We start from the raw sequence: 12,500 nt of genomic DNA on the forward strand, positions 1-12,500 counted from the left end.
AACAAAAAATACCTCTCTAACCAACGTAACATATTTAGCTGAAGTTAGCGATGCAGATGAAGTTTAGCCTAGGCTACCTATCGTGGAGAAATATGGCCAGCTCTGCGTCAGAATTTATATTCTTCGTTTAAGGAAGACGTCGCCATCTCAGGAAGCTCCTGCGATGTCCACTTAATTGATTTCTTGTTTTAATTTTGGAAATTTGCCTGCCTCTCGTAGGCTAGCCTAGTCGTTCATGACTACAACTGACAGCTGTTGACAGTTGGCCTTTGCTAATTTGGCAACCCAAATGAGGGGACGTGCCAGCTCATTATTAATACGCTATTCTAGAATTAATCGTTCAAAACATACACGAAAATTCCAAGAGATTCCGCCCCATAACTCATTTTTTTCACTGGTTTTACGGGGTTTTACGGGTTATAGTAATGTTGTCAAATAAGCCATTAGTTCAATTCATCGTGTTTCCTTACTCTCTGATGACATATGGTGATACTTTTTGGAATGGTTACCATTTATTTTCCATTATTTCCTACATACTGGTCCTTTAAGCAAAGCTAAAATCAGCACAAGTTTTTGTTTTTTTTCTTCAGCTTTGTTTTGTATTAGGAACGTGTCAGAACATATAGACGCAAGCCATACTTTGCATATACAGAAGCCTTACTCAATGAAATTGGTTGTAACTTGTTTGATTTCCACTCAATTGTGTATGAATCAGATGGACAAATCTATAATAGTGAATATTATCACAGTTCAGTTTCACATATCAAAACATGCAAAAAACATTAGATGCTCCTTAATATACAATGTTTTATTCTGTTTACATCTGCCTTTTAATTTGAAAGCACTTGAGGTAATATACGTGTTTTACCTACATTAGGTTTAATTGGTTATTGACTCATCAACAGCTTGAATGTTCTTTTGCATATATTGTGTTACTGTATATTTTTACTGCCATACACCATGGCCTGTTCTATAACAATCATCGAAAGTTTATACAAAGATAATTTAGGTCTGGGAAAGCTGTTATTTAATGACCTAAAAGGTCCAGAAGATTTATAGGTTTATTGCAAGTTTGTAAACATGACAGGTGATCCAATGAAGTGGTTGTATTCCAGTAATCTCAGACATTAAACTAGGCCATCTGCTCCTGTTGCCAACTGCCCTGTTTAGTTACGATGAGGTAGGAAATGAACAGACTATAATCAATGAATTAACTGATTTTTCTAGAAAAAAAAGCTGAATAACTATCAGCAGTCATTGAAGAAATGTTCATTATTTTATTTTACTTTATTTACTTTGCTTTACTTATATTACTGCCTCCTTATTGGCTGTTATTTTTTTACATAGTCAAGTGACAGTACATTTGCTGTACTAAACATTGAGGAAACTGACACTGTCTATCTGAAGCCACAATACATGAATACTTTTTAATGCCGTCTTCCTTAAAGTCCTTAAAAAGCAAAACATCACACCTTGTTGTGATAAGCCCCTACTTATCACAAGACTAAAGTCAGCTGGTAAATTGTATGTGTGTCTTTGTGTTAGGGGGTTAGGGTGTCAGTAGTCCTAAGCCAGCCCTACAGCATAACTAGCTGATTTGGCTAATATGGTCAACTGGGTCCAGGTTGTCAAAACATATATTCGTCTAAGGAAGCGTTAAATGATTTTCATTGAGTCATCAGTCCAAGTTGTGTAATTGGCCATTTAAATTCCAAATATCTCATAACTAAGAACAAATATTAGACATGGGTGTTCTCAAATGAGTTGCTTGTCAATGCATGTCACATTTTGGACTATTCCGCTGTAGCCCTGGCTCCAGTCTGCCTGACATTTCACCCACGCCGTCTCTGCTGCTCTTCCCCCTACTCCCATGCAGGTGGGCAATAAGGTCATCTTCCTGATTAGTTTCGCGGGGAACCGGGGCACGTTCACGCGCGGCTACAAGGCCATGATCATGGATGTGGAGTTCCTCTACCACGTCCTCTACCTAATCATCTGCAGCCTCGGCGTCTTCGTCCACGTCTTTTTCTACAGCCTGCTGGTGAGGAGACACTTCTTTTTTCACCTTTTTGTGTGTGTGTGTGTGTGTGTGTGTGTGTTTACACTGGACGGTGGTGTTGTGACACTTCATTTCTTTCCCTCAGGATTAATAAAGTATGTTTTTATCTCATCTTATTTTTATCTCCTCTTATTTCACGTCGTCTCCAACCACCAACCTCAAAACTTGAATTTCCCCTTGGGGATCAATAAAGTATCTATCTATCTATCTATCTATCTATCTATCTATCTATCTATCTAAAACCCTGTGTTCTCCGTGTCGTGACACTCATCCTCAGTTGGCCCCTCGCTGATGCATTCTTTCCTGCGCTCTTGACATCAAGATGCGCACTCAATGTAAACACAAACCGCATCCTGTTGTAAAGTTTTGATGTTCTTAAGTACTCCCTTCCTACACATTCATACATACATGTACACACTCACGCGCGCACACACATGCTGCAGAATACACTGTTGAAGTTCTTAAGTACTCCCTTCCTACACATTCATACATACACGTACACACACACACACACACACACACACTGCGGAACAGTAGCCTCAACTTGTGGTTTTATTCTCGGGGTAGCCCCCTTTTGTTCCCTTCATCTTCCTTTTGCAGGGGCCTTTGACTTTGGTGTGTGTGTCCGTATATGTGTGTCCGTGTGTGTGTCCGTACAGTATATGTGTGTCCGTGTGTGTGTGTGTGTCCGTACAGTACAGTATATGTGTGTCCGTGTGTGTGTCCGTATATGTGTGTCCGTGTGTGTGTGTCCATATATGTGTGTCCGTGTGTGTGTGTGTGTGTGTGTGTGTGTGTGTGTGTGTGTGTGTGTGCGACCGAGAGAAAACGAGAGTTGTGTTAGTGCACTTATTAACTATGTAACTATATATAACTACTGTATATATATTATGTTTGCAGCTCTTTGACCTGGTGTACCGAGAGGAGACGCTGCTGAACGTGATCAAGAGCGTGACGCGTAACGGCCGCTCCATCGTGCTGACCGCCGTGCTGGCCCTCATCCTGGTCTACCTCTTCTCCATTGTGGGCTACATCTTCTTCAAGGACGACTTCATCCTGTCCGTGGACAGGATACCCAACAAAACACTAGGTGTGTGTCGTCGTCGTGTCAACACCCCCCCCACAAACACACACACACACACACCCCAGGGCATGCCCAGCTGCCAACAAGCGTGCAGAATTGACCTAAAATCTGCGGTGATGGTGCAGTGTGGTGCTCACGTGGACCTCCTGGGGAGTTTTTGTTGCAGGTGTTCAGCCAGCGTGCGGTTGGCCTGTCCCCCATTTTGCGTTTCTATTCTCAGGTGTGAGCAGAGGATGCAGGTGTGTCTCCCTCTGCCTCGCTACGCGCTAGTTTCTCTCTCTCTTTCTTACTCTGTCTCTTCGTCCCTCCTTCAGAGAGCGGTGCCAGCATGGTCGGGGACTTCCTCTCTGGCACAGCATGTCGGAAGGACACTGGGGAGAACTGCTCTACAGAGGCTGTGGTAGATGGTGGGTTGCTCTGTGTTTGTGTGTTTGTGTGTGTGTGCGTGCGTGTGTGTGTGTTTATATTTAAGTGTGTTTGTGTAGGCAGTTGAATTTGTCACTGCAGTATCAGGGTACCCGCGGAGTCTTAAAAGTATTAAAAAGTATTAAATTTCATTTTCCTAAATTAAGGCCTTAAAAAGTATTGAATTTCACCTCAAAGTCTGGAATTTTTTCACGGAGGTCTTAATTTTTCAAATGATCAGTAGATTTAGTCTAATATCCTCACGTAGCGTAAATCACAAGGATTAAAATTCTCCGTCGTACGACGGATTTCCGTCAATTTGATTTTAGAAATGTCATATTTGAGATCGATGCAGATCCGGTGAGAAAAAAAAGGAGGGGGGGTCTATCACCTTTTCTTTTCCTTTTTTTAAGGCAACTACAAATATTAGGTCCGATGAATGAATGTGTGTGATGGTAAATGTTAAAAGACCTACTAGTGTTCTTGAGAACTTTCTGTGTCTCAATCAGAGATCGCTCAAGAAGATACGTCAGCCATGAGTTTCGCTTTGTTTATGTAGCTACACGGTTGTCTCATTGGCCTGGGGCGGTTGCTTAAAAAAAAAAAGAACACGTCTGGAGGAGGTTGCCCAATCCGTTTAACTTTTTTGGATATGCTATTGTGACCTTTATGTGCGAATTCAGAGGCTGTGTTCTTTCCATGCATCAATGTAGACAATTTCTTACTATCGCGAACTCTTGTCAGGGGAGGTCATTCATTTTGGGTGTCACCTATGACTTGAACAGATAGCCTGCTATGCCACCCGATGTACTATTATTGTTACAGTTTTTAATCAATGCCACTAACATTATGTGTAAAGCGACGCAATATAAACCGTAGCATATGCCTCCCGTCTGTTATGACATGTACAACAATGTTTTTCACAATTTCCGACGGAAGGTTTTGACTGAGCGTGTTCAGTTCAGAGCGTGAACAGTTCGCGACATTATTATTTTATGTTGAGTAAGGGGGTCAGTCGTGTTTATGACGTACAGCCAGCCTTGTAGCCTATTTTGCTTTGGCCTCACTTTTAACGACAGTAGGTTGTGAGCGTATGTTGACAAAAAATAACCATGCAATTAAAATAGTCAACTTAAAACTTTGCTATTATTAATGTATAGCACAAAACCATAACCAGTAGGCCTACCAGAACCTCGCATATTAGCGTCATGATTTGTGTACGTTTATCTATGGCTGACCGTTTTTGCGCTAAGTAGGCTACGCATGTTCTTTCATAGCGCAACACGACCTGTCCTTCACCATATCGCAACCTCTTGTCAACCTTATACAATCTGTTGCTGAAGACAAAAGCGCCGTCTCCAGATTGTCGTTATCAGATGCGCAGACCTCCTGCATGAGCACACACAGTATTGCTGCTCATTGGAAAACTGAGTTGTCTGTAAAACTCAAAATTACCATGTTTTCATTAAATGCGGATGAGGCAACAAATGGAAATATGAACAGTATCTATTCTAGACTGTTCTGATTCATTACTTTGATGAGGAAATGTGAAGTCTTGCAAACTTGATTTTATAGATTTTACTTGGTGTTGAATTGCATATTAAGAAAAAAAATCTCCCCTTTAAATACTTTTGGCCTGAAGTAATTAAATAAGAGTTTAAGTTAAAGCCTTGCTACAATATTGCTGCAGTAGAAAAGAACAGCAATGGCTAATCAGCAATGGTCAGGGATGGTATTGAAATATTGTTTTGTTCATCAGGAAAACTCAATCTCAATCAAGAAAACTCTCAATTCGCCTTATTCACATGGCGGCCATTGGCGGCTAAAACGAGGCTACAGGGTACACAAACCATAGGATTGTTATGTTCTATGCATTCACCTGTAGGTGGCATTAATTATATAGTAACTTAAGAGTAACCTATAGCCTCATTTTGGTGTTTATTTGGTGCTTTACTTTGCTGTTTGCATCTTTTTGTACATTAAAAACCAATAGGTCGCGACCGCAAAAGGGGTGCTATCTCTATAGGTAGATATGAACAACGTATGACTTATGGCCTGAAAAAAGTTTTTTTTTCACTTTAATCCCTGAAATCAACTAGGTTCTATTCCGTGTAAATTTGTCCATGAAGCAGGACATTCAGTCACGTTACTACCACGACAAATCTTTGCGTTGCCACTGCACTGCTGTCATGTTCATGTTGGCATGTTCAAACACTTGTAAATAGTAATTATTTGAGGTTTAATCTTACCTTTAATATTATTTATTCTATCCGAATGGGTGCGATGTAGGTATTAAATTTCATCTGAAGTGGTATTAAAAAGGTCTTAAAAGTCTTAAATTTAGGTCTGACAATTCCGGGGGTACCCTGAGTATGAGTATGTACATTGCCTTTGTGGGTTTGACGTTTGTGAAAATGCTATCTGTGCTGTGTGTGTGTGTGTGTGTGTGTGTGTGTGTGTGTGTGTGTGTGTGTGTGTGTGTGTGTGTGTGTGTGTGTGTGTGTGTGTGTGTGTGTGTGTGTGTGTGTGTGTGTGTGTGTGTGTGTGTGTGTGTTTGTATACACTTATGGTGCAGTTTGTGGTTTGTGTATGTATTATCATCTTTAATATTATTTCATCTTTAATATTTGTGTCCTTGCACCACTTTTCTCCATAAATAAATGGTTAAAGTGTGTGTGTGTTTGTGTGGGTGAGTGTTAGAGACTAAAGAGAGTCTTGCACGTGAAACGGAAGTTCAGGGAGTTTTACACATGGAATGTAAGTTCAGTGAGTTTTCACATGTGGAATGCAAGTTCACCGAGTTTTACATGTGGAATGTAAGTTAATTTGGGGGCATGTATTTTAGTGTGTCAGTGAGTTCATGAGCAAGTGGTCACATGCTCATACATATGTTAGCCTCAATGTGTGTGTGTGTGTGTGAGTGTGTGAGTGCAGTCATAGGTTGAAGCCCATGGGGGCAATGGGGGCAGTATGTCCACCATAAGAGGTCTCAGCTGAGCTATTAGAGGGTGCATGCGGCAGGCCTCAGTCAGGGGTGGGCAGGCAGGTCGTTAGGTCCATCCACTCAACATCAACCCTTGACTATTGGGTGGGGGCATGTGTTTGTTGTTGTCTGGACCATTGAAAAGAGCCCTGGGGGGGGGGGGGGGGAACTCTGCTAATGTGATCTGAGAGGCTGCTCATGCGTCCTGAGTCCAGCCCAAAAATCAGCAGAAGCACCCACACCACGTGTTACCAGCGAGCTCTTACTTGACCCTCCCCCCCGGCGGCCCGTGGGTCCTGACCCTTCCCCTCAGTCTATGTGAGCATCCCATGACCCTGTGTCCCCCGCTCACATGTTCCCTCGGCCAGAGCTCACTCACGCTCAGGAGGCTTCAGAACTTTTAGACCAATAGCATCTTTTGTCATCATCAACAACAACAACAACAATATATTACATTTATATAGCGCTTTTCTTATCTTTAAACTCAGCCGACAGTCACTCACACTCAGGGGGCATGCAGAGGCTTCAGAACACAGAACTAGCATCTTTCAGAACTAGCATCTTTAGTCAACAACAACAACAACATATTACATTTATATAGCGCTTTTCTAGATACCCATTGTGCTTTACAGTGAACAGAGGGAAACTCCCTGCAACCACCACCAAGGTGTAGCACCAATTTCTACCCATCAGTGGACACAATTTCCACTGTACTCATTTATCTGGCATCCTAATACGTTGCATTTTAGTGCATTTATGTATTTGTGTGTGTACGTGTTGTGTGATTGTGTATGCATATGTGTGTGCTAGTGTGTACTGTATGTGGGGGGAAGGTGGCGGTTTGTATCAGTATGTCAGTACTGCATGGTTTGTTGTGGGTTTTTTTTTTTTTTCTGACCGCTCCTCTGTGTTTTGTGTGCGTGGTGGGTGCAGCCATGGTGGCGTCGGCGGTGGTGATCGAGGACAAGGAGCGCACATGTGACTCTCTGCTCATGTGCATCGTCACCGTCCTCAGTCATGGCCTGCGGAGTGGCGGCGGTGTGGGGGACGTCCTGCGCAAGCCTTCCAAAGAGGTACGTTATGTTCACACCTCCAGGAGAAGACCAGACTTAACATGGTCAGCGAGATCTGCACAGCTGATGTAAAGCTAACACTATGAATCCCATTAATGCTATGCTATGGACACAGTTAGCAGCTACATGTAGCCGTAGCAACACACACCTCCACCGCTAGTCATGTAGCATTCCAAAGAGGGAATCCAAACCCAGTTAACTACAGCGAATCAGTCCACAGGCCTCATAGTCAGAACGCAGACAAACCTAGACCTCTCATGTAAAAGGTGACACCATATAGCCCTGTGTCTTTTCACAACTGCCGTCTGGCCCATGTGAAGAAGGAAGAGAAAGACTAGCTGCAGGCAACAGAGCCTGAATTGGGTCAGCCAGAGAGCTCCACTGTATCGGGGCTTGTTGACTTTGCCTCGTTTCTTCTAACCCCTGGTGCTCTCCATGTCAGTGTAGCTTAGCTGCCGTCCCAGATACTCAGACAGTGTTTACTGTAGTGCTGTGTGACGTTGGTTACGGTAGGCGACGTTTGTGTAATGTTCAGGGGGATTAGGAGACGTAGCGCAGAGCTGTCTGATTGTAACCTCGCTGCTTGTGTATGGACAGGAGCCGCTGTTCACGGCGCGGGTCATCTACGACCTCCTCTTCTTCTTCATGGTTATCATCATCGTCCTGAACCTGATCTTCGGTGTGATCATCGACACCTTCGCCGACCTCAGGAGCGAGAAGCAGAAGAAAGAAGAGGTGCTCAAGACCACCTGCTTCATTTGTGGTGAGATGTTTGCACATGCATCACCCCCCTCCCCACCCCACCTCAGCCACCCAGCCACCACATACACACGCACACACACACACACACACACGCGCACACACACACACACGCACACACACACACACACACACACGCGCGCGCGCACACACACACACACACACGCACACACACACACACGCACACACACACACACACGCACACACACACACACGCACACGCACACACACACACACACAACATACACACATACACACATACACTTCCTCCACACAACCTGTTAAGATGCAAATGAGAGGTCTGCACACACACACACAGACACAAAGACACATGCATAAATAGACACACACTTTACACCCACTGTCTGCATCTGCTGTGAGAAGCCTGTGGTGAGAAGCCAATACACACATACACAAACTCTCTCACACACAGACGACAAATACACCTACAGTACCTACACACTAATGTCGGCATCGGTGTCCACAGCAATTTAAAACAACATTCAGCTGACGGGGAGTTCAGAACTGCGTTGGTGTTTATTATACGAATCTACTCTTTGGCCGGCTCGTAAGCCCAAACAAGTGTGTGCAGCATGCCTTTACGTAGCCTACTAAAGGCGCATCATAAAGATAGGCTACATTTAATCTGCATCACGCCCCATAGCGGAAAACAAGTTAACATTATATCATTGATTTTCACTGAAGACAGCTAGCCTAATCACACCTTGATGTTACATCTAGTTATTAATTTACAGGCCATTCAATCATTTTACTAACAGGGCAGTTATGAAGAATTATGTGTATGTAACTTACTCATATCTAAACTATGTACATTACAACCCATTCAGAACGTAGCTACACTTACCATATCCCATGTAAAACGGTTGGCTTGCTAGCTAGCCAACTGTGGAACTTCAGTACAACAGGCATAGCCAATTATCTCACCTAGTTGTAGGAAAAAGGCTACGTTCATATTACAAGTGATAGAATGAATGTGTGACTTATGTTTAGTTGATGTTATGACATGTAACGTAAATGACATGTAAGCTTGCCGAACTTATAGTCAGCCACAGGCAGTTTGACTGTGCCTACATTCGTGACACTCCTGTTAGTAGGCTATAAACTGGAAAGAGTATAATGGTCACATTAATCCCATAAACACACAGATAACTCTTATACCAACCTTATTTTGTGCCTTTTATTCACGTTTGTATTAAGATTTAGTAAGTATAAGCCCTTTTCGCTCCCCACTTTGATGCAGCATAGGTTTCCATTATCCAAACAGCTCCCTTTCCCCTAAAAGGGGGCGTGTACATGCAGCACGGTCTAGCTAGATCCAGTGTAGTGTTGTAGTTGTTCTAACGTTACTAGTTGTTGCAACAGCATGTGAAAAAACTACAAAGTTTGTTACACCAAAAAGAACGTTAATCTCGCGATGAAAAAAATGACGCCGTTAAAATAGGTTTACGTTAACGCCGTTAATAACGCGTTTAACTGACAGCACTAGTTTGAATCAATCATAGGTGTACACACATACACACACACACACACACACACACACACATTTTATGCACCTTACAGAAGGGTTTGACACCCACTCTCACACACCTGCCTGAGTGAAAACAGTGCCAACAGTGGCACCTGTGAGGACCCAGCTTGTGTGGCCTAGCCTGCAGTTTACGGGACACATTGGATTGAATGGGCAAGGCTGGGCTGCATTGCCCTTGGGAGGAGTTTGACTGGTAGCTTTGATTTGCTTTGGAAAGGTCATTTCCATGTCAAAGTCTCAAATATTAAGGCTGAGATTCATTTATGATCCTGACTCACTGTTTGCTTGTCTGGATCAGATAAGTTGTCTAGGGCTAGGTTTTGTGTAGGTGTGTGCGTGTGTGTGTGCGTGTGTGTGTGTGTTGTGTGTGTGTGTGTGTGTGTGTGTGTGTGTGTGCGGGTGCGTGCGGGTGCGAGTGTGTTTTGTCTGTTGCATGGCCTTGGTGCGCCAGTGGAAAACGTTCTCATCTAGCTCGACGGTGCAAACATCGCAAAACCCCCCTCTTCCCAGAAGACTTAGTCATGGCTGATGCGGAGGTGTTCTTCCTGTTGCCTCTTCGTGCTTGACCGTGCACATTTATGCAGCCAGCTACATCTCCTCACACCACCACCCCTCCCCGACCACCACCACCACCCTCCCCCAAACAATGTGGTTTTGCTTATTCTGTCGCCGTCTTATTGCCCTTATCATTTGTTTCTCTTTACTTATCTATCTATTGATCCATTGCCCTCCTCAGCGGTGCATTACGTAGCTTAACCGTACACTGAATCAGTCCGAAGAAGTTGATTTCACACAGTGATTAATATGTAGCCTGTTTGAGAAAACAAGTCAACCAATGGGACTCACAAGGTTTGTTTGTTTGTTTTTCACACATGCTGCTTTTTAACTGAGGCGACACTCCCCATTGTTGCTGTCCTGGAAATAGAAACAGACACTCAGAGATGTGGCCTTGTCCTTGTGATCGTGTTGTGTTAAGAAGTCACACAAAGTGATCAAAACAAACTTTAGAAAAGGCTGTGACTGTCACAAGGCTGTCACTTTAGGGTGACTCGTGACAACAGCCACGTATGTATTTGTTTGTTTACAAAGGGTAAGAGAAGCTGAAGTGTGTCACTATTTCTATGTTTTTGAGTGTTATGAATGGCTGTTTTTTGTGCTGACTGAAATGTCACATAGAGAACAAATTTAATATTTGTTTTTATTTATTTACAGATTTACTATTTGCTTTTATCACTGGATAATGGCTGTAAAATATACAGTGTCCAGATTACTTTCTGGGATCTCACTCGTGAGTGTTATGAATATTTGAAAATCATGCTTCTCCCCCCAACAGGCCTGGAGCGAGACAAGTTTGACAACAAGACGGTGACGTTCGAGGAGCACATCAAGGTGGAACACAACATGTGGCACTACCTCTTCTTCATCGTGCTGGTGAAGGTCAAGGACCACACGGAGTACACAGGGCCAGAGAGCTACGTGGCCCAGATGATCAGGGTGAGAAGCCTCCGCTTGGCTCGGCCGCATTACACCTTTCTGTTTCATCCATTCATTTAGCATCAAAAGCAACCTAAACGCTTACTGCAAGAGGTGCATTCAGAGTCGGCACCATGGAGGAGAACTGGTTTTCTTTGACGGTTTAAATCTGAATGTTTTTGTGTAAATATTCCAAATAGTTCAATTCAAATTGTAGTCCCACACATCCATGTGTATTTTTATGAAAACTAGTATTTGTTCACAGCAAATTTAAGGCAAACGAAAAACCATTCCCATACGTTTGCTTTTGTTTTGCTAATGTGTGCACACCTGTGATCACATGTGTGATCACCACTGGCATGTTTGCTTCCAGGGTGTACAACACATGACCTTATTGATGTTAGCATCCTGCTCTACCAGTTAAGCTTGGTGTTGTCAGTCCACCTGGCTGTTAGTTGAGCCACAGGAGTAAGGTGTCCCACAGCACAGCCCACTTCCACATTCTCTTCTTTTCTTTGCACAAACAGGGTCAATTGAGCGTTTCCTGCCAGCTTGATCCATATCTGCGGGCAGAGCCAAGTATGTGTTATTTGCCATTCCGTTGTTGTGTAACACAACAATTTTTGCCCAGCTGGAGCAACAATAGCAAGAGCGCGCCAAGAGCCGTCATGTTCCCATGTTACAGGCTGCAGCATAATATCAGGCTTTGTGGCCAACTTAGCTCCCTCCTCCGCCCAAACCCCAGTGATGGCGACACGGGGGGCTGGGTTGGAGTTTACCCTGCGTGACCTGTCCGCGGCCTGGAGGGGGGGTCTTTCTCTGCACAAAAGAAGACGGCCGCGGCCGCGTGTTTTCCAGCCTAATACTCAGCCTTAAATCGACCATTAAAGTCCCGGCACCAAGTGATGTAATCCGTTGCCTTTTGTGCCCTCGATTCCCCCTGAACCCGATGACATCCAGTGCTCTCGCAAAAACGAACGCAACGGTCCAGAACAGGCGCAGCAGCCCAGGACATGGTGTCGAATGTGTTAATCCGTGAAGCAGCCACACACACACACACATGCGCAATCACACACGTATCTCTTTCTTTCACACACACACACACTAACTATATA

At 43.7% G+C, this 12,500-nt stretch overlaps 1 protein-coding gene across 11 annotated transcripts in view; it reads left to right on the forward strand.

Annotated features, from left to right (window-relative positions):
- Window positions 1-12,500, forward strand: part of itpr1b (inositol 1,4,5-trisphosphate receptor, type 1b) — a 132,096-nt gene that overhangs the window by 107,776 nt on the left and 11,820 nt on the right. For all 11 annotated transcript variants that reach the window (XM_076267707.1, XM_076267709.1, XM_076267712.1 and 8 more), the window contains 6 exons: window positions 1,877-2,041; window positions 2,960-3,149; window positions 3,458-3,550; window positions 7,465-7,604; window positions 8,202-8,367; window positions 11,246-11,406. In XM_076267707.1, coding sequence (XP_076123822.1) covers window positions 1,877-2,041; window positions 2,960-3,149; window positions 3,458-3,550; window positions 7,465-7,604; window positions 8,202-8,367; window positions 11,246-11,406 — 915 coding nt within the window. The remainder of the gene's footprint in view (window positions 1-1,876; window positions 2,042-2,959; window positions 3,150-3,457; window positions 3,551-7,464; window positions 7,605-8,201; window positions 8,368-11,245; window positions 11,407-12,500) is intronic.

Source organism: Alosa pseudoharengus, unplaced genomic scaffold, assembly GCF_046254945.1.
Source record: "Alosa pseudoharengus isolate Yale_2024_CS ecotype anadromous, Long Island Sound unplaced genomic scaffold, YU_APseudo_1.1 YU_APseudo_1.1_scf_5, whole genome shotgun sequence".
Taxonomy (NCBI): domain Eukaryota; kingdom Metazoa; phylum Chordata; class Actinopteri; order Clupeiformes; family Clupeidae; genus Alosa; species Alosa pseudoharengus.